The 20,199-nt window shown below is 41.2% G+C and overlaps 1 protein-coding gene across 4 annotated transcripts in view; it reads left to right on the top strand.

Annotated features, from left to right (window-relative positions):
- The window catches only part of opa1 (OPA1 mitochondrial dynamin like GTPase), a 35,509-nt gene extending 15,941 nt beyond the window's left edge, over window positions 1-19,568 (top strand). For all 4 annotated transcript variants that reach the window (XM_084954262.1, XM_084954265.1, XM_084954263.1 and 1 more), the window contains 4 exons: window positions 23-116; window positions 739-849; window positions 17,735-17,808; window positions 17,896-19,568. In XM_084954262.1, coding sequence (XP_084810388.1) covers window positions 23-116; window positions 739-849; window positions 17,735-17,799 — 270 coding nt within the window. In that variant the 3' untranslated portion in view covers window positions 17,800-17,808; window positions 17,896-19,568. The remainder of the gene's footprint in view (window positions 1-22; window positions 117-738; window positions 850-17,734; window positions 17,809-17,895) is intronic.
- Window positions 19,569-20,199: the final 631 nt, after the last annotated feature.

Below are 20,199 nucleotides of genomic sequence, written 5' to 3'. Positions count from 1 at the left end.
ATATCCCTGTTTGTTTCTGCAGTTGGAGTGCAATGATGTGGTGCTGTTTTGGAGGATACAGAGGATGCTGGTTATAACAGCCAACACTCTACGACAGCAACTTACCAACACTGAAGGTGAGCACTGTGGACGGGGGGGGGGGGCGCTATGTTATTTCAATAACAGCAGTTGTAGCTATTTATGGAATAAAGTTAAAACTATAGAATATCAAACCTATTTTTAATGATTTCAGCCTTGTAGTTGTCATTTCTGTGGGTTTGTTTTTCTTGTATCTTTTTGTAAAACCAACAGGTTATTGGCAGGAATTTTACTTCCTCCTTTTGATTTTTTTCCCTCCTGTTGGAGTAAGTTGTTCCATCAGTGGTACTTTGTGTGAAACATGTGAAAAATGCAGTGCAGTGAATCTAGTTGCACGCCATCCCCAAAGCTGATACTGAGATCACATTTCACTGTTGGTTAGAAATGTTTGACTGAAGTAGTCTCTGCACTTTCATTGTTGGGCTTAGTGATTTTTATGTCCTTTAGCAAGGTTCCAGTAGTTATCCAGATTATCTATAAAGTAAAGACAAATGTGAGAGTGACAGTCCTTCTCAGAGTCTTTTTAATCATTATAAAGTGTTTTCATAACTTGATTCATCAAAACAAAAGATCGACAGAAAAGTGCAGTTCATTGTTGTTGGGCCAGACATTGATTATTATTGTTTCTTGTGTATCTGTCTCTGTGTCCGTGCTCGCCAGTGCGCCGATTGGAGAAAAACGTGAAGGAAGTGTTGGATGACTTTGGAGAAGACATGGAAAAGAAGACCCAACTCATAACTGGCCGCCGAGTCCAGCTGGCTGAGGATCTCAGTAAGACACACAAACACTTGCAGAGCAGAAAATACACTGCAGATACACAAAGGCTATAAAGAAACACCTGCTGAGTCTGGTTGTTCCTATTTAAACTTCACAGTTCTTAACTCAACATCACAGTAGTTTGCATGCAAACCTACTACACTATCAGATATTATATACAGTAATGTGCAAACGTTTTAGCCAGGTAAGGAAAAAAAAATGCTGTAAACAAAGAATGAGTGTTAATCATTTATTTTCATCAATCAATAAAATGCAGTGAATGAACAAAAGAGAAATCTAAATGAAATCAATATTTGGTGTAGCGACCCTTTGCCTTCAAGACAGCATCAATTCTTCTTGATACACTTGCACACAGTTTTTGAAGGAACTCAGCTGGTAGGTTGTTCCAAACATCTTGGAGAACTAACCACAGATCTTCTGTGGATGAAGCTTGCTCACATTCTTCTGTCTTCATGTAATCCCAGAGACACTCGATGATGTTGAGATCAGGGCTCTGTGGGGTCCGTACCATCACTTCCACTACTTCTTGTTCTTCTTTACGCTGAAGATAGTTCTTAATGACTTTGGCTGCATGTTTGGGGTTGTTGCCCTGCTGCAGAATACGTTTGGGCCCAATAAACAATCATATATATTTCTGAAAACGTTCCTTTCTTCTTTTTTTTAACAGCATTTTTTTTCCACACCTGCCTAAAACTTTTGCACTGTACTGTATGCATATCTTACTTTGACCACTCAGGTCAACTACGTTATATTAAGCACGTGGATCCATTCTATAAAATCCTCGAGTCATCAGTAGATGGCAGTGGTGCTTCAGGAATTTATATTGATTAGTCCAGTATGGCAGTATTATTGCATTTAAGTTAAGCTACCAGTACAGGCCGGCTAAAAAGGCCTGTTTTCAGTTTCCTAGAAAATAGGATGCTCTCTAAGAAGTAGGTAAAAGCAGACAGAAAATATTTGTAAAGCATTTAAAGCTGTTTCTATTTGAAAAATGTACAAAGACGTACAAATGAATTGTTCAAGCAGAAAAACATTATTTAAAGGAATATTTATTTATATGTAAGCTTACTTTTTACAGCAATGAGAAGTTCAAACGGGGGAAACAGAATAACAGAAAAGACCAGAAAAGTTTTGTGTTTCTTAAAAACGCATCTCGTGGAACATTTCAGAACTAATTTAATGAATTAGTAATAGGTTCAAATACATGATTGGATATAAAAAGAGATGCTGAGTCTTTGAGGAGGAGAGATGGAGAGGAGCTCAGGCAATAGTTCAGTTTAATAAAAATGCTTCTCATTTTAAAACTAAAAAGAGTTGGAGAAATCTCTGAGGTTAATTCATCTATATCAGTCATCATCAAGTAACAGTAGGTTAATATAAATGACAACACGCACAATAGATGCTCTCACATTAAGCTTAAATAAACAAAGAAATTAAGACATTAGCTAAATAATAGAAGTGTATTTAAATTTATACTTTTTATTAAAAAAAAAAAAGAAGCAGCTGTTTTCAGCAATCTGATAAGGGGTAACCACAGCGCCTAGCTCTGCCCGTTTAATTTGGCTGTGTTTTACGTGGGATGCCCTTCCTGACACAACCCCAGAAGAGATTTTTAATCTTGTGCACATAATCTCTTCAACGCCTTCTGGGAGTTCCTTTAAATTTGGCACAAGTGTTCACTTGGACTCTAGCAAGAACTGATTATTAATGATTGACCCATCTCCTCCTTTCCTTCTCTGATTTTGAGGAAACTGCTCTTGCTTAAGCACAAATATGTTTTTGCAAATAAAATGACTCATTCTCAAAAGTAATTTGTACTGATGTTAGTTACAAAATAAGACATAGACTCTATTCCTACAGCGACACAGTGCACATGTGGTGTATCTGCTCTGTAAGTAAGTTTTGGGAAACTTTTCTTGGGGGTGGACCGATATATCTGCTAATTTTTACCTGTCAGCCTTTTGAAGGCTCCTAATTAAAAGCTGGTGCAATGAGTCTTCTCCAGCATTGGTCTGATTCAGAGAAGCTCTGCTTGCTAAGCAAAGTTTGTGTTTGCAAAGTGGCACACATGGCTTGCTGCCATTTCAGAAGTATCTGTGACACACACACACACACACACACGAGCATGCACATGCATAATGACTGTTCCTGTCACCACAGAAGTACACAACAATTTAGACACACTTGCCTTTAAGTTGTAATTTTCTCACATTTAATCCAAGTCAAAGCACAGTGTTAAAACACTGCAAATGCCTGCATGATCTCAGAGTTTAAAGAACAATACGTGCCTCAAATACACACATATGAGTGATAAATGATAAGTGAATTTACTAAAGAAGGCTTTTAACTGTTGAAAATTAATAACCTTAAGTCAGTTTTTGCAGGAATCATTCTCCTGTCAACTTTTTAGATTTTGTTGACTTTCATATGTTGCATGTAAGCTCTGATTGTCAAAAACACATTTGTGCTTTTATTACCTTCCATGTAAACAACAGCAGACCACATGTACAGTATTTAAGTAGGCAAACACTTCACTGCATCCAGACATAGTCATGCTACATTAAGAGGCACTCGGAGAAGACAGAAACACACACGAAGGTTTTTGCTGAGGGTTTTTCTGTCACAGAGCCCCCTCTCCATTCCACACAGCGTCAGCCATGTCTAGACCTGCCTGGCCTTGCAAATTCTATAAGGCAAGTGGATCCATAAACTTTTCCAAACACGACATTCCCACTTTCCATCTGGAAAGACTGTCCTCACTAATAGATGTAGGAGTGTGTCTGGAATTTCTTAAGAAACCATGTAGTGTAGGAACACACCTGTGCATGCACACACATTTATTTTGTTTCTTTATGAAATCTGTTATTTGTAGTGAAGTGTTTGCTTCACTCTTTAAATCTGCATCAATACAAGCAGCCATCATTTGGAGGGTCAGATGGGAATTTTGACATCAGGAAAAAAAAATCTGTTTATTGTAATTTGAAGGTATAATGAACGTAAATTTAAACAGAATAAAATGCTCTGTGAGTCACCATGAACCACTGACCATGAAATGCAGTTTTCTTTATTGCATTTTACTCCTCATATCTCACTCCCTTCACTCCTATCTCTACTGCCGACTGAAATCTAACACCACTTATTTTGTTGTAACTCATAACTAACATTCCAGTCTAACGTTGCAGTTTGCTGGAAATGTACCTCACAGCACGCCGCCCTTTTGCAGCCCTAATTTTACAGTGATGTCAAATTTTTCTTTTCCTTCTGCTAAGAAAATGTATGTTCCAGAGTTTGAGCTTTGTCAGTCTGTCAGGTTGAGTTAGTGGGTGAGTGGAGGATCTGGGTCATTAGCTGTCGGACACTTTGCGCAGGGCATTCGGTGTAACACAGCCTAGACCTAAGTGTGTGGGTATGTGGGTCCTTGAGTCTAGACTGAACCACGTGGCTTATGGGCTGAGTTGGTGACATGCCTCAATTTCCTCTGGGCAAAGATTTCTTTTTTTCTTTTTTTTTGGTTCCTTTTTTAACTGAAAGGCTCATCATAAAGGTTTCCTTTGCAGAAGCTTTTCACTTTTGCAAATATAGTAACTGGACATGGCAAAGCATAATTAATAAAACCCAACTTAAGCATTCTTAATTAGAAGTATCAGGTAGTGGTTACTTTATACTTTTAAGGACATTTCCACTGTTAGGAGACCCTAAATCTGTCTTTAGCAACATCAGGCTGTTACTACATTTAAGAACACATGATAGGAATCACACATGGTTCCTTCCGAAACATGCAGTTCTCAACAGGAGAAGATTTTTGTTTGTTTTTTTTGTCTGCATCTGTGTGAAACAGCCTTATTCAATGTAGTTCCATCAATGATGAAATCATCTTTTCTTTGCAATATCGTTTCTCCTTCATTCTCCAGACCTTTTAGAAACAACAGGTCAGATTGCCTCAGGCCCAAACTATGGCCTGGCCCCACAGGTCAGCCAGCTGATACCATAGGCTACTTGATCCAGCTATTTTTTTTTTTAACCTGCCTCCAACTCCCTGGGTCATTCTGACCCTATTTCATTGCCTCTGTTAAAATCTATCCACCTGATCCTGTCTATCACTTTTGTCCCTTGGCAGAGGGAAAGAAAAACACAATGGGCAAATCTCAGAGGAGGGCTCACTTCACCTTTATAGCCTCTCCGGTTAGAGAGGAGAGAAAGTGGGAGAGATGGGAGACATTAGAAAAGATAAACACACTTAACAAAAGCACCTACTCGCAGACAGACCTAAGATCACTCAGGTTACAAATACAGGTCAGGTGTGTGCGTGAGGGAGAGCGTGAAAACTCTGTTAATTAATAGTACGCTGCAAAGCGGGGGGGTGTGTGTGTTTGTCAGCGTGTGTCAGACCAGCTGTATGGCACAGTGCCGTCTCTGGAGCAAAGCCCAGGCCTAATGTGCAGGCAGAGCCCTCTTAGGAGACCACTGGGCTGTCGCTTGGCTGCTTCATTGACCCTCATAGAAACATAGTGCAGTGTGTATGTGTTTGAGTGTGTTTGCATGTGTCTGTGCTTGTTAGAGCTACTGTGGTAGCTGATTATAGAGAGCGCACTGTACCACATTGTTTGGAGGATTGCTTTTATTTTATCAAGGCATGAATGTCGTATTTAATGTCGTGAGTTTTTAGGGCTCATAACACTCATGAACATAAATAATCACTGCACCATTTTTTCTATGTCAGCACTTTGTTTTGTGTGAGATATTTGTCAGTTGTAACACACAGATCTGTTCAAGGTGTTGGTGTTTAATGTTTATGTTAACATTGAGTTTAGTGTATTCATGTATCTTCATGTGTCTTCATGCATTATTATACTTTTAAAAGAAATTCATCTGATACTATTATTAGTATAAATGCAGACTCGTTATTTCACCACACATCTGCAGTTCAATTCAATTTTATTTATATAGCGCCAAATCACAACAAAAGTCGCCTTAAGGCGCTTCATAGATACAGAGAAAAACCCAACAATCACATGACCCCTATGAGCAAGCACATTGGCGACAGTGGGAAGGAAAAACTCCCTTTTAACAGGAAGAAACCTCCGGCAGAACCAGGCTCAGGGAGGGGCGGGGCCATCTGCTGCGACCGGTTGGGGTGAGAGAAGGAAGAGAGGATAAAGACATGCTGTGGAAGAGAGACAGAGATTAATAACAGGTAGGATTCAATGCAGAGAGGACTACTAACACATAGTGAGTGAGAAAGGTGACTGGAAAGGAAAAACTCAATGCATCATGGGAATCCCCCGGCAGCCTACGTCTATTGCAGCATAACTAATGGAGGATTCAGTCTTTTGCTTTTCTTGCAGTGTCCACAAATCGAAATCCGGTGTGTAAATGGAAGGTGGAACAGTTTTTTATTTCTTCCTAGAGCCAGTTTGGTTGTTTTTGAACAGGAAGGAGCAGATTCCAGCAGTCACTCCCACATTGGTGGCTTTTTATCTACCTTGTCAGATTGTTGAAGAACGTGCACACAGTGCACTGGTGCCTGAATATATAAATAGAAATGCACATTTGCACCTTCTTTCTACTTTCCCCAAAATATTTTCAGTCCCAAGATTAAAAACTCATATTTCTCCACAAATGGATGTATTTTCATCTGCAACGCCCCCCTCAACTCGGATTTCCAACTCAAAAAGTCACAGTAGACCCACCAATCCAGTGTTAGCCATCATGGCAGAACTTGAACGTAAATAGTAATGAAACTGCAGTAAGTCTGTACTGCCACTGTTGGGTATTTGTGACTCATTAAATAAGCCATTAACAGAACACTGACTAGACTCTATCTATGAACATGCTGCAGTGGCGTTTTTAAGCACAAAAAAATGTATTGCTCAGCTTTGCTAGCGATGCATGACTACTCCGGGTTGTGTTATTTGGGATTTTTGGGGGGATTTTTTTTAGATTTTTTTGAAATGTATTTGATCACTCTTTGATATCTTTTTTTGTGAACTTATTGTCTGTTATTCCTTTGTACAAGACTGAACATCTCTGCTTTAAACGTAAAACTTCTGAATAATTGATTAGTGTTCACCACAAATGTGTTTGACTGTTTTGAGGAGAAATGATAAAACACATTTATTCTTTCTTTCCTTTTTTAAAGTTTGAATCCATGTTGACAGCTCATGATTGTCACTACACGGGAAGTTAGGCATTTCACGCTGCTTGGACAACAAAATCAATCAGTCTCACACTTTGGTTGCTGACACATTTTGGGAGGGGTCGATTCAGATGAACACCTGGGACCGAATAACCTTTTACATTAAGTTCATCTCCTCAGCGGCAGGCTCATTGGCTCTGATAAATGCAAGAGCGTGTGGAAAATTATGGATTTGAGCTTTTGTGACGCGAGGGTTAGCTGAGGGTTGTGGAATGAAAGGTGTCAACAGAAGGTGCTCTGAAAACAGTGCTAATGTGTGAAGTGTTTGCGTGTTTGCACATGCAGTCACTTTCTCCTTTTTCTCGCGTGGAAGCCGAACACAATGAGGCTGTGGTTGTCTGGGCTTGCTCAGCGGAATGCCCTCTCAGCCTCACGCTCACTTCGTTTCCTTTCATCTCCTCCCCCTCGTCCTCTTTTGAGCAGCTTCCTCCAGAGTGATTAGGGAAGGCTCATTGAGAAGTGCTCCTCTGTTCTCCCCCGCTGTAAGGGATGACGTATCATCTTAAGGTGTTGTGTGCACATGTTCCCTCATTCAGAAGAGAGGGGAGCAGAGGGTGGTGGCATGCTGTTGCTGCTGTTGCTTGTACAAAGCTTTGCGGTGCTTCTGTTGCTTTTCTTCATGACTTTAAGGTCATAATTCATTAGGAATTAATGCTGCTGCTATTGAAGCTTGTTTAGAATTAGACATATTTCCAGATCTGCACACAAACAATCATTAAAGATGCTTAACTAGCTTTTTCCTCAACTATGTTTTTATGTCAAACTACAATGGCACACGGTCAGAGGTGTCTTTTTATTCAGAATGAGAACATTTACAATAAACACAGCTGCCACGATCTCCACAGCTGAACGACAGTTTCCCATTTCAGCAGATTCTACCACAGTTTCATACTTTTTATGCTATTGATACTGCAAGTTGTCAAATCACAGCCAGCAAGGAATTGGCCAAAACACTCACCAGTTATGAAATTTCCATGAATAATTTTTAATCTCTGTACAACTGCATTCAGAACACAGCATTTCCACACTCTTTCCCAGCGGGTGTTTGAATCCTCTAGGGCTGCCCTTTGTCACTGACTATATTCATGAAACCCAGCACCTTCCAGATTTCAGGATCTCGGGTTGTCTTTTTTGCGGAGGATGTGGGCCTGGTGGCTTCATTGAATGGCAACCACAAGCTCACACTCTTGCAGCGTGTACCCTGGCTCTCAACCGAAAAAGGGTGAGTGCCCACTTCAGGTTTAAATATCAGTTGCTGCCCCAAGTGGACAAATTCAACTGTTTCAGGGTCTTGTTCAGAAGCAGGGGTACAGTGGAACATGAGATTTACAGGCAGTTCTGTGTAGTGTTTGCAGTGATGTGGCCTCTGTACTGATCTGTTGTTTGAAGACAGAGCTGCCACTATATTGTTTTGGGTTTTTTTTTTGTACATTCCTACCCTCACCTATGGCCGACCAAGACAATATTACAGATACAAGCAGCAGAAACGGTGCCTGGGCTCAGAGAGAGGAACTCTGCTGTTACTCCAGCAAATCAGAAGGACCCTGCTGCAGTGGTTCAGACGTCTGTCTAGGAACTGTCAGAATGTGTGTGGTGAGGGGTTTGAACATGTCCAACTGGGACTCTCCCCTCGGGCATTCCCAGGAAAGGCTGAAGAGATTATGTCCCTCAACTGGCTGGGATGAGGAATGTTTGAGTTTAAACTGCTGCCTCCACAACCCAGATCTGACTCCCTCTTCTGACAGTGTGAAGAAGTTAAACGACACATTTAATTCCTGAGATATCTTAATATATAAAAAATAAATTACTTCACTCTATTACTTAAATACTTTGGTCTAGTATGAATGGCCTTGGGGGAGGTCATCAGTAGGAAAAGCTGTGAAACTTGTGAAAAGTTAAAAGTCCAAAATGTATGCCCTCTTTCACCTTTTTCTGAAGCTTCCCATTGGCTGGATTCATCTTTGTCAGACAAAGTTTGGTATCAGGGCTTTATGTTTGACACCCATGCTCTACAGTGACCAGTGATTTTGCAGACAGACTTTTCTGCACTCCTGTCTTAAATGTTAGTCCTCACTTATTAACAAAGCTACTTTTTTGGTCCACTGGCAACTACATAGTATAAAGGTTCTTGTCACCTCCCACCTACTGTGTGTACTACGTTTGTGTTTTGTATATATCAAAACACATACCAATCAGACTTGTGTATCTGTTTGTGGTATCCTGCCTTAACTCTAATTGCCTCTGAATACATCTACACTAGTCAGAAGTGTGGTTTTGTAAACCGGGAGTCTTATTAGTGTTACAAGTAGTTTTTTTTTTTTCCCCCACAAAGAAGGAAACCTCAGACTGCAGAGTCACTGCCAGATGATTCATTTTCTCCTTGGGAGCATCAAGTACATAAACAGTAGATCTAGAAGTTGCCATAACACTGGCAAATATGAAGCAGTACTTTGTGTATTTCATTTCATGTTGTTTGGTAAATGTTGTGGGACTTACTGCTTTTCTGTTGTGAGGCACAATCAGATATCTGTAAATCCTTTTTGGTTTTTCCACATTTTGACAGCTCTCTTTGTTCACTATCTGATAAGTAAAGTACAAGTGAAGAGAGACTAAGATGTTTTTCCATAATATCTGCTTTATTAGAGGGAGTTTTATTTCCCCGTAATATTTGCTGATTGCTGCTGTTGTCATACGGAGAGCAGCCGTTGTTTAGGATGCCTAGCAATCAAAAGATTGTTGGTTTGATTCCCAGCTCCCCCTCTCCTCCTCCTGAACTCCAAATAGCTCCAGATGCCTGTGTGTGTTTGTGTGTGTGTCAATAGTGGTTCACAATTGCGTTTTGAGTGGTTAATAAGACTAGCTATCTTCACATAAATGCCAGCTGATTTTCAACGCGTCTGTCTTGTTTTTCAAGGTAATTTTTGAAACTGTCCAGCTTGAACTTCCTACCACAATAAAGTGGATTGCTTCGGTTATACTCACTCTTCTTCAGTTACTCCCTCGTTACCTTTGCTCGGCTTACCTGTTTCTTCAAGTCTCCTTTCTGTTACTTCCAGCTATATACCATCAACTGCTGTGTATTACTGGTTTCTCTTTCATTGTGCTCTTTCTTTTCTCGTTATCAAAGCTCTCCCACCAGCCAGCTGCCACCGTTTACCAAAGTCATGACCTGTTTCTCTTTCCACTTTCCCATCATCTGTCTCTTCCCCTTTATTCCTCGCTGACTTCTCGCTTCCTTCCTGCACTCTGGCGCATCCATCCATCCATCCATCTATCCATCCTCCCATGTCAAGCACCAGGAATCTTTGTTTTACACACACACACACGTGTGCACACACAGGCATGCCCATCATATGATTAACAAGCTGTTGTTATTGCTGATCATTAGTCATGAGCATTTGTTTAAACAGGGTTAGACAGAGGACTTAATTACCTTTGCATCACAGTTTAATTTAGAAAAAGAGGAAGAAACGCAAGCAGTACAAGATTAAAAAAATTGAGTTTCATTCATTAAAACAGCTCCAGTGTTATTCAGTTTGTTGATAATCTTTGGACTGCATTATTCAGACGACAGCGTCGTAACACCCGTTTGTCTGCTTGGAAATATCCTCCCTAGATAGAAGATCTGTGAATAAATCAAATGGACTACAGAAGCAGGAAAAAAAGCTGCGTGCTTTAGATGACAACCAGGCAAGAGGTGATGATGGAAGTGGTGATGCAAACAAAAAAAGGGGAAAAAATGAAGGAGATTGTGAAGCCATCTCTCATTCCCCTCAGGGAAAGAGAGAGTTAAGTGTGGGAAAATAGGAAAGAGAAAGATGTGTGGTGATGGGAGGGAAAAGCAAGGCTTCTGTTCACATGTTCCCAGCACAGTTTGGCCACCGGGGAGCCATTCCCGCTGATCGCCGTGTCACTCACGCACATGCACACACCAAGCTCTGACATCAGGTGCTGTTTAAAATGAGGTAATAGGAAAACCATACGCTCTCTCTTGTAGGCAGTTTAAAACAGCACATGGTGTAGTTTTCTGTTTTTGTTTTTTATAATGGATTTTTATTGTTGTGGATTCTGTGTAGCAGTATAGCAAAATAAAAATGTGGTGCAGATGCGAGAGATTTGTTGCCAATATGATGCATTTTGTTTCCATTATACTATTATAAAAGTAATGTAGAATTGATTGGAGAGCTTGCAAGGAAATGGTCCAACTAAACAGGCGCAAATATGAAATCATTAGGTTTCCAAAAAATCTATTATGCCGGCTGGTTTGCATAAAAGTGTTTTTTATAAATAAAAGGGATTCTCGAGCAGCGTATTTTACAAGAATACTCGTAAACTAAAAGAAGAAACGGTGCTACTTTCTCCATCTTTGCAGGTAAAACACCTGCAGGTCACTAAGTTACCAAGTTTTTTTGTTTTTTTTTTAACTTATTGTGGCTCAAAGGACTTTTAGGCGTTTTCTGTCTTTCCGGTGTTATATCGATATAAGGTGTGTGGAGTCCAGAGCAGCTGGAAGCATGTATTTACCTGAGGGCGGAAAAGGGATGAGGAACGCTGGCCCCGTCTTACTTGCATGTGCTTAATGCAGAGTTCATTGGCAGTTAACCTTAGCCGCACACCTGTGGCTGATTCAGCGTAGGGGAGTTTCTTTGAGGAATCATGACAAGATATCAGTTTAGCCAGACTCTGCTTCACATCCCCGGGCTCATGTGGATCCTCATGATTGATTGCCACTTAGCCTCACAACTGGCCTCCATTTGAGTGCACGAGGTGAGTCTCGGAAAACGTCTACTCCTGACGAGCTGTGATTTACACCATGAGTCATGAGCAGATTTACTGTCTCAGACTTGTTTTATAGAATAGTTATGGTGACTGTTTCCTGATATATTTTTAATGTCTGTTATGTACCGTAGAGTTAAAGCCATCGAAAATCCAAATTTATTCCAAATTTGTCCCCAGTTTTACAATCTTTTGCACTAAAAGTCTGACCAGCAGTCATCACCTGGCTCTTTTCAAAGCTTTATCCCTGCATTTTGCCGTTTTTGTTTAGACTGCCCTTTGGCTGACCCCACGTTTTGACCTGTTCAGACCACTCTGTGTCTTTCCTCAGGTTAAACTGCGTTCTCACAGGCATCTGTTTTCTAGATAAGAGACTCAAGTGCGAGGGCTGATTCATTGCTCTGTCACTGACATGGCGTTAGGGCTGTTGACATACCGGCACTCCCGGGGTCTCCCATGGACCAGTTTCTGCTATAGCGTGACTATCCAGATTTAGTGACAAATCAAGCAACAGCATGCTGAGGAAAATGGCTTTTCTGTTTGTTACATTAAGAGATCAGCTTTCGGAGAAGGAAAGGCCAGAGAGTTAAATATTCACTGTCCCCACCTACACTATGACCTTGGCAGTCATGAGCTATAAAAAGTTTCTTCGTGAATGATGACAGGCCGGGACAGGAACCAAGCCCCCACGCCACTCTCTCCAGTGGCCGTTCTGCAAACTGTTGCTCTCCTGTCAGAGCGGCATGCGAAAGAAGCCTGAACCTTGGCGCCAAACTCATCCAGCGAAATCTTTCTGTCGCCACTTTTTTCATGACAGCCATCTTTTCTTCACTGCTCACTCCCTTTCACATTGAATGAAGAAGAGTGACCACATCCCAGAGGAAGGGGATTAGTTTTTTCCCCTCCTTCTTCACAGTAAGTTGCAGTTCCCCCAGGTCTTTTTCTCTCTCCTCTGTGGTGGCTACTTGTCCAGCAGGGCCACACAGTCTAATTACAGGTCAATTAAAGGCTTTCGGGATCAGTCCTTCTGCCAGCAGTTCAGCCATGGCAGGCTTAGGGGTTTCTACAGAGTGAGAGTGAATGAGATATCATTTCATGTGGAGATCAGCCGAGGGAAGGCCTTGAAAAAGAGGATTTACGGAAAAGGCTCCCCTGTCTTTCTTTTAGTCTGCCAGTCCCTCCACACTTGGTAACCCACACACCACCAAGCATCTTAAAGAAGGGGCCTCTGGGATAGAGGCCAGAGGATTATGGGAATATTCATGACCAGATAAAGGCGTGAGCGGTTGAATGACTGTGTTTTGAGGCTCATCTCTTAGGTAAACAGGCGCTTAAATTGAGTTTTAGATCGCTACTCCCACTGCTCAGTGTGGAACAGGCAATGGTGACTCTGTCCACTTTTTTTGTTGCGTTTCCACAGGACGGTGAAAAGAAAGCCTTGTTGTGGCCTTTTTTTTATCCTGTCCTTTGGTAGCAAACAGATGGTAAAGGAGGGAATAAATATCTGTTCCTCACAGTTTCTATCCACAGAAAATATTGGCTGTTCTGAAAGATGCCATTCACATCCACCCGTGTCCTCCTGGGCTCCTGAAAGCTGCTCATTTTAAGGGCTCATTTTAAAGTCATTAAGCATCCTGCTTTAAGAGAATGGTAAATGGGCTGTAAATGTAAATTCTTCATGTTGGCCAATAGTCCAGAACACAGCACCTTCTTCCTGTGTTTACTTTTGTTGCTCCCGTCCCGACCAGTAAGCGGGCTGAACATTGTCTCTGCGTAAACATTAAGCAGAATCACAGGTAAAAGCTTTAAGTTTACAAACTCATCAATGAATTCGTAACAGAGTAAACGAACTGTCGGTGTGAAGCCTGTAACCCTTTCACAACATAATCAACCAAACCAGCTCTGACAGCTTCCCTACAGGCCCAGATGTCAGAGTCTTAAAATAAAGTTTGAATAGCATTTGTAATGCAGTAACAAGCCATTGTCGAATATTTCCAAAATATAATGGTGACCGGCAAATTACCGTTTCGCCCCCAAGGCAGCGAAAAAGAGTTGCATTCAGCAGCTCTCTACCACTATTATTCTCTAAATACACCTGAATAGTAATGACATCTACTTAACTTGATAGGAGTTAGATAATACTGTGGTCCACTGGATGAGTGATGGGTTTTCAGTTGCCTCAGCAGCAGGTGTTATAGAAGAGTCGATTTCACCCTCCCAGTGTAAGCTTTCTCAGGCGGTTCGGGAAATTAGACTAGTGTCTTTTCTTTATCGCAAACCCCCTAATCTCACCTTTAGACCACTGCTGCCTCCAGCGAGCTAACAGAGCTCAGCGTCTCTGCCTGGTAGCTGGAAAGGATCCTTAATGTTTGACCTGTGCTAAGCAGTCTATATTTGAAATGCTGAAGCTCTATAGAGCACCTTATCATCAGCCACATCTAAACCCACTGCAAAGCTTTGAAGCTTGAGCCAGGGGATTTCCCAAGTTTTTGATGATCTGACAGCCAGTATCCTCCTTTCCTCACACCAGCCAAAACCCCCTCACCTCCCCCTTCACCCCATAACTCCCATCTCTTTCTTCACGTCGGACAGATGTTGCTAATCCCGTTCTTATTGGCTCGGATTGAGTTATGTTGTCCTGTGGTCAGGACACACAGCCTGTGAAGCCAAACTCTGCGAGCAGCCTTTGAGCCGTGCCTTGTGGTGCACTGCGTGTTCGAATGGCATACCAGAGGTTTAGGTTTCATTCAGCCCCACACCTGCTGCAGCGACTTGTCAGCGTGCACCTCGACAGGCCCCCTTTAATGCCTCCATTAGGTGTTGTAATCTCCCCCTAACGCCCTGCCATTTTGCCCGAGTGTGTTAACGGAGTATCAAAGGCCGGGGATTTTTTTCCTTTGGTTTTTTTCCCTGCCACCTGCCAGCGGTAAATGTGTGGGAAGGTGAAAAAAGGTGGAGGTGACATGACTGTGCAGCGCTTGCTGGTTTTCAAGACATTTGGGTGGTGTGTGTGTCTCACAGCCAAGCTTTTCTGGCTGTCAGTCAGTTTTTCTCAGTTCTGCCTACCTCTGTGTGTGTGTGTGTGTCTGTGTGTGTGTGTCTGTGTGTGTGTCTGTGTGGGGTTTTTTTTTAGGTATTTTTGTAATCCAGGACTTCTCAGCTTTGCCAGTTTTTTAGGACATAAGTGTGGGCGTGCCTTCATCTCTCCCAACAACTGTTTCTCTTCCCATCAATCAAGGAAAGGATACCTAAGCAGCCATGCTCCCTTCAAAGGGGGGGCTGCACACAAGCGCCTGAGTATGATATTTAGTTTCACTGCAAATCACGCACGCAGTTATCACTTTTGTACTGATGTGAAATGGACACTTTGGTCACTGTTGCTCCGGGGTCCAAGCCTCAGTGATTTATCTTCTTTAAAAGTCTTTTAAAAGCCGTGTTTTCTGCGGCCTGCCTCGTAGGAAAACAATCGACAATGGTTCGTCTCTGGATCTCTTTGCCGCTGACTGATCAATATAGTGCACTGCTAGTTTGTTTTTCAGAGCTCATGTTTGAGTTTGTTCTTGGGGGAGATCCAGACAGATTAACAAGGGTGACAGAGAAGCTGCGCAGCCAGCCAGCCGGGCCTGGAGGTACAGCTGGCATCGCAAGCCACGGCTTCCTTTTCTCCCGCGCTGGCCCGCAGACTTCCTTCCACCACTGTTTAATCAGCGATTAAGTCCGCTTTAGACGGCTCGCGCATCTCGTGTGACAGTACACGTTGGGTGGAAGGATTGCTCGTCTTACGCAGTCTCAGGACAATAGGAGTTTAATCACGAAAAGAAGTGAGTGACTATTTCTTCAGTAGACCCCCCTTCATGTGAAATGTTGTTGTTACGGTGTCTCTCTTCGTGTCTGCCCTGAAGGTACATAGTATTTTTTTTAAAAAGGGGAGGGGGGGCCGAGAGCTTTGATGTGGTCCGTGCTAACCGGGAATGGGTACACAAGCCGTCATCATGATGTGCGAAGGAGGCCTGCCTTGAGGTTTTGCTGTCACTGTCAGAGGGGACCATCTGGTGTATTGGTGGAGAATGTGTTGAAGTGTCTAACTGTAGAGGTATATCACAGGAATGAGAGCAGATTTATTAAACCTCCACCTCATCCTGGTTCTGTTTACTGACATTTTAGTGTTTTCTTAACTGCAAAAGCTGCAGAAATCAAATTCTCAGTTTTTAAAGAAAATTGGCTGATGCACAGGAAATCACAGTAAAGTTCTGCAAGCAAATAAAAGTTCAGTATTTGTCCACATAGTTATAGTTTTTGTATATGTAACAGAGAAAGACAAATCAGATAACTTGTATTACTCAACAAAAGCTGAATTTATTAGCTGCTACTTTTTTTTAACAGTAATGCAGTACGTTATTTAATTACTCGTCACACAACTCATTAATTACTGTTATGTTCCTCACATGTACGATGATCTGAAAGCCAAAGTGGCATAATTACCAGTTCACAATATAAATCTCAGGTCACATCTCCACACACCAACACAAATCCCCATCCTAACGAGGACACGTACGTACTTTCTCTTAGTCTTTAAGTATGAACACAAAGCCAGTAACACAACGCAAAGATGAACACATTCACAGAGAGACTTCAAAGCAATCTTCACAGTGATTCTACCTTAGAAACATGAACAGGTAGAAACGGAGGCTTAAAGACCAGATTGGTCATCACTGCCTTTGTTATGTTAAGTTCAGGCTCTGGCTGCTGGGCTGGGGTCAGCATACAGTCAGCTTTAGCATCACTCTGGGTTCTTGGGTAACTCTGTGTTAGCATGCGGTCTGTGCAGATGGTTGCAAAGAGCTGAGTTTGTGTTAGCAGTAATAATGTGGTTGTTTCTGTCCTGGATGCAGTTTGAACTTCATTGTTGTGCTCTTGTAAAAATAATGTACAAAACTTTAAGTGGGGTTTTTTCTCTATGGCAGGCAAATCACAATAAATAAATATTATAACATCGTCATGAACTGAAATCAGCTCATGTTGTTTTTTTACATTCTATTTATTTGCTTTCTGTCTGCCTGACATGCTGATAACTGAAGAACTACTCGACACAAGTAACAATATAATTGTAACTTTAACCTCCTAGGACCGGGCGTCCACATATGTGGACATCACATTTTGGGTTATTTAGACCATTTAGACATTATACTGCTACTGTTCTATCAAAATTTTAAACTAATATCCTCATATGTGGCTCTTATTTTTCTTAAAAATAAGGTAAAAAGAAATTCTGGTAATTCTTTGTTTTTACATTCATTGGGACCCAATGTGACCAAATATCAAAGAGAAATTAAAATGCATGCCGTGGAAGAGTTCGGGTCTTAGGAGGTCAATGTAATTACTCAATTTCGTACAATAACATGTTACTTTACTGTGTTATTAACCTCCTAAGATCTGAACGCTTTCATGGGATGCATTTTTAATTTCTCTTTGCTATTTGGGCTGATTGGGACCTGATGAATGTAAAAACAAAGAATTAGGTGATTTTCTTTTTTTACCTGATTTTTGTTTCTGAGAAAAATGAGATCCACGTAGGAGGACATTTGCTTCAAATTTCAATAGAACAGTGGCAGTATAATATCCTCATAAGTGGATATCAGGCCCTTCTAGAGCATATCAGGCCCTTCTAGAGCAAAATTTATTATTTTGGTCTAGACAACCCAAAGTGTGATGTCCACATACGTGGACTCCAGGTCCTCGGAGATTAAAAAGTATGACGTGTTCCCAGTAATATATTAACTTTACCTCTGTGGTTTCTTTTATTAGTGGAGGACAAAAATGTAAAAGTTACTGAAGTTATTGCCAGCTAATTTTGTGTTTGCTGACGATTCTGTTCTCTTAACAAACCCACCGTTTGCTTCTCTGCAGAGAAAGTTCGTGAGATCCAGGAGAAACTTGAAGCCTTCATAGAAGCTCTTCACAAGGAGAAATAGATGAACCAGGTATTTGTCTCTGTAACTGTCAGCTCCTAACCAAACTGATGCCCTGTTCACTAAACGTACCCCGTCTTATATTCTTGTTGTTATCAGAGCTCTTGAAAATAAAGTTTGGATCACAACAGAGAAATGCACTGAGCAAAGACGACTCATCTGTAAACGACTGTCTTCACCCCAAACACTCACCACACACACCATACCCACCCCTCCACCCCACGGACACCTATGGAGAGACGGACCTGCACAGAGCGATAAGATGAAGGAACAGTTTTCAGGCTTTCTCTGCGATTTTCTTGTAACTTTTTCTTGGGGTGACCAGAGGGACTTCTGTACAGGAGCCCAAACCTAATAAGAAGCTTGCAGAGTCCTGTCAGACGTCTGACCGCTTGTTTTCAATAAATGAGTAAATTGTGTACATGTTTATCTCCAACTTTCTTATTTCTTTTCCACTTTACGTTATGTCCTGGTTTTCTTTGTGTATATGTAATTATGCAGGTGTGTATTCACTGATCTGTGTACAGAGAGAGACCCTATTGCCATCGGCTCCTTTTGTCTCACCTGGTGCTCCTAAAACATGCCAAGTTAGTAGGCTGGTAGGCACAGAACAAGTCTTGGTTTAGTTTGGTTGCACTTCCAACTTAAAGCACTTACCGTTGTCTCTCTGTGCTGCGAGGGGATTCTCCATGCAGGCTATATGTTCCCCTAAATTAGGTGTTCCTTCTGCAACCTGCAGAACGTTGTCAATCAATACTGCATACTACTTCTTTGCAGGATTAAGAGAATATGATATACAATATACAATACAACACTTTGATTTTATTTCTTATTATTTGGTTCTTTTGAAGTTTAATTAGCAAAAATTAAGTATTTGCATACAATTACCTGATTAAGCTCCAAGCTCAAATGTCTGAGTCCATGCAGATCTGTCTATGTGGCGTTTCTTGGTTTGTGCAATACAAAAACAAGTATTCTAAATTAATTAAGAATTAATTTAGAATACTTAAGCATAATGTAAACACCTTACTAAAAAGACCTCTGCAGTTTGCTTGAGGCGCTTACAGTAAACAAACACAACAGGTTACATAACCTTTGAAAGATCAGAGCTGATATCATCTGTCAGTTATGGCACATTTCTGTGGACTCGTCTAGTCCATCCCGGTCCAGTGTCCAGTCACTCAGGGTAGGTTTGGTTCCAACCTACACCAGGTTTCATGTTCTTTCGCAGTAATGTTTGTGTATGCAGCACAGGCACAATTGTCCCCTCTTTGTGCGTGATCAAATGCTTAAGCTACAAACACAGCATAAAGAAGAAAAGAGGAAGGGAAGATTTTAAATGCTTTGGTCAAATCACAGATTCTCCCATCAGCCACTCGTTTCCAGTCTTTTTGCTCTTTCCTCGTTCTTATCTTCAGTCCCTCTTATCTTGCACCTCCATCACCCACGTAGACATCTGCTCATTCTACCAAGCTGGAAAAACTGTTATATTTGCCTGAAGGGGGGGTGGTGAGACCGTGTTAGTTCCTCTTTCTTCCTTCCTTTCTATCTATACATGGGGAAAAGATAAAATATAAAACTTTATGGGCAGTCGTGGAGCTACTATCATGTACAGCACCTGAACGCAGAACTGTGTAACTGAGTTGGTTCAAAAACGTGTTTTATGTTGTAGAAAATAATGTTTGCATGGTGTATCCCATCCGCTGTGCTTTATTTATTAAATTGTGTTTAAAAGTACAAATTGAAAATAAAATTGACAAATAAAAAAATCATTATTTCGTTTGTTTGGTTATTTCATGACATGTCAGCGTTAAACCGATGTTTGCAGCACTGGAAGCTTTTTGCAGTTTTGCCTGCTGGTTCATGCTAGTGAACAATGCTCTAACAATGCTACTCGGTTGAGTCTACACTGACATAACAGTTTTATATTCATGATCCAAAACATGACTAATTATACTATCGTGACCCTCTGATTTATTTAAGGTACCATCATCAAGATGATTGCTTTTTCTGGGTGACTCGTGATAGCTTTGTGCTGCTATGATTTTCTGAATTACATGAAAAAAAACTTTAATAGGTTGTTTTAATGTTAATAGACTAATGGGTAAACTAAAATTGTGCAGTCTACCTGTTTGCATGTGAACATTATCACTGTGAGCTTATTAGCTTGCAGTTTAATTCACAGAGCAGCTGTTCTGGCCATCCAGCAGTGGAGGGGGTATTGTAATATTAACCAGCACTTCAGCATCCTACAAACTGCTGTTCTAATTTAAATAATGTTCTGTGTACTGTTTGTTTGTATATGTGTCTTTTTGGCTGCTGTTACAACCAAATTTCCCCTTGTGGGACAGTTAAAGGATTATTCTATTCTATTCTATAATCATTCATTTCCTTGGTCACAGA

This window comes from Perissodus microlepis, chromosome 15, assembly GCF_051167445.1.
Source record: "Perissodus microlepis isolate ML-2025 ecotype Zambia chromosome 15, ASM5116744v1, whole genome shotgun sequence".
NCBI classification, from domain to species: Eukaryota; Metazoa; Chordata; class Actinopteri; order Cichliformes; family Cichlidae; genus Perissodus; species Perissodus microlepis.
The sequence above is the reverse complement of the archived record's forward strand: the minus strand, read 5'-3'. Positions and strand labels throughout refer to the sequence as shown.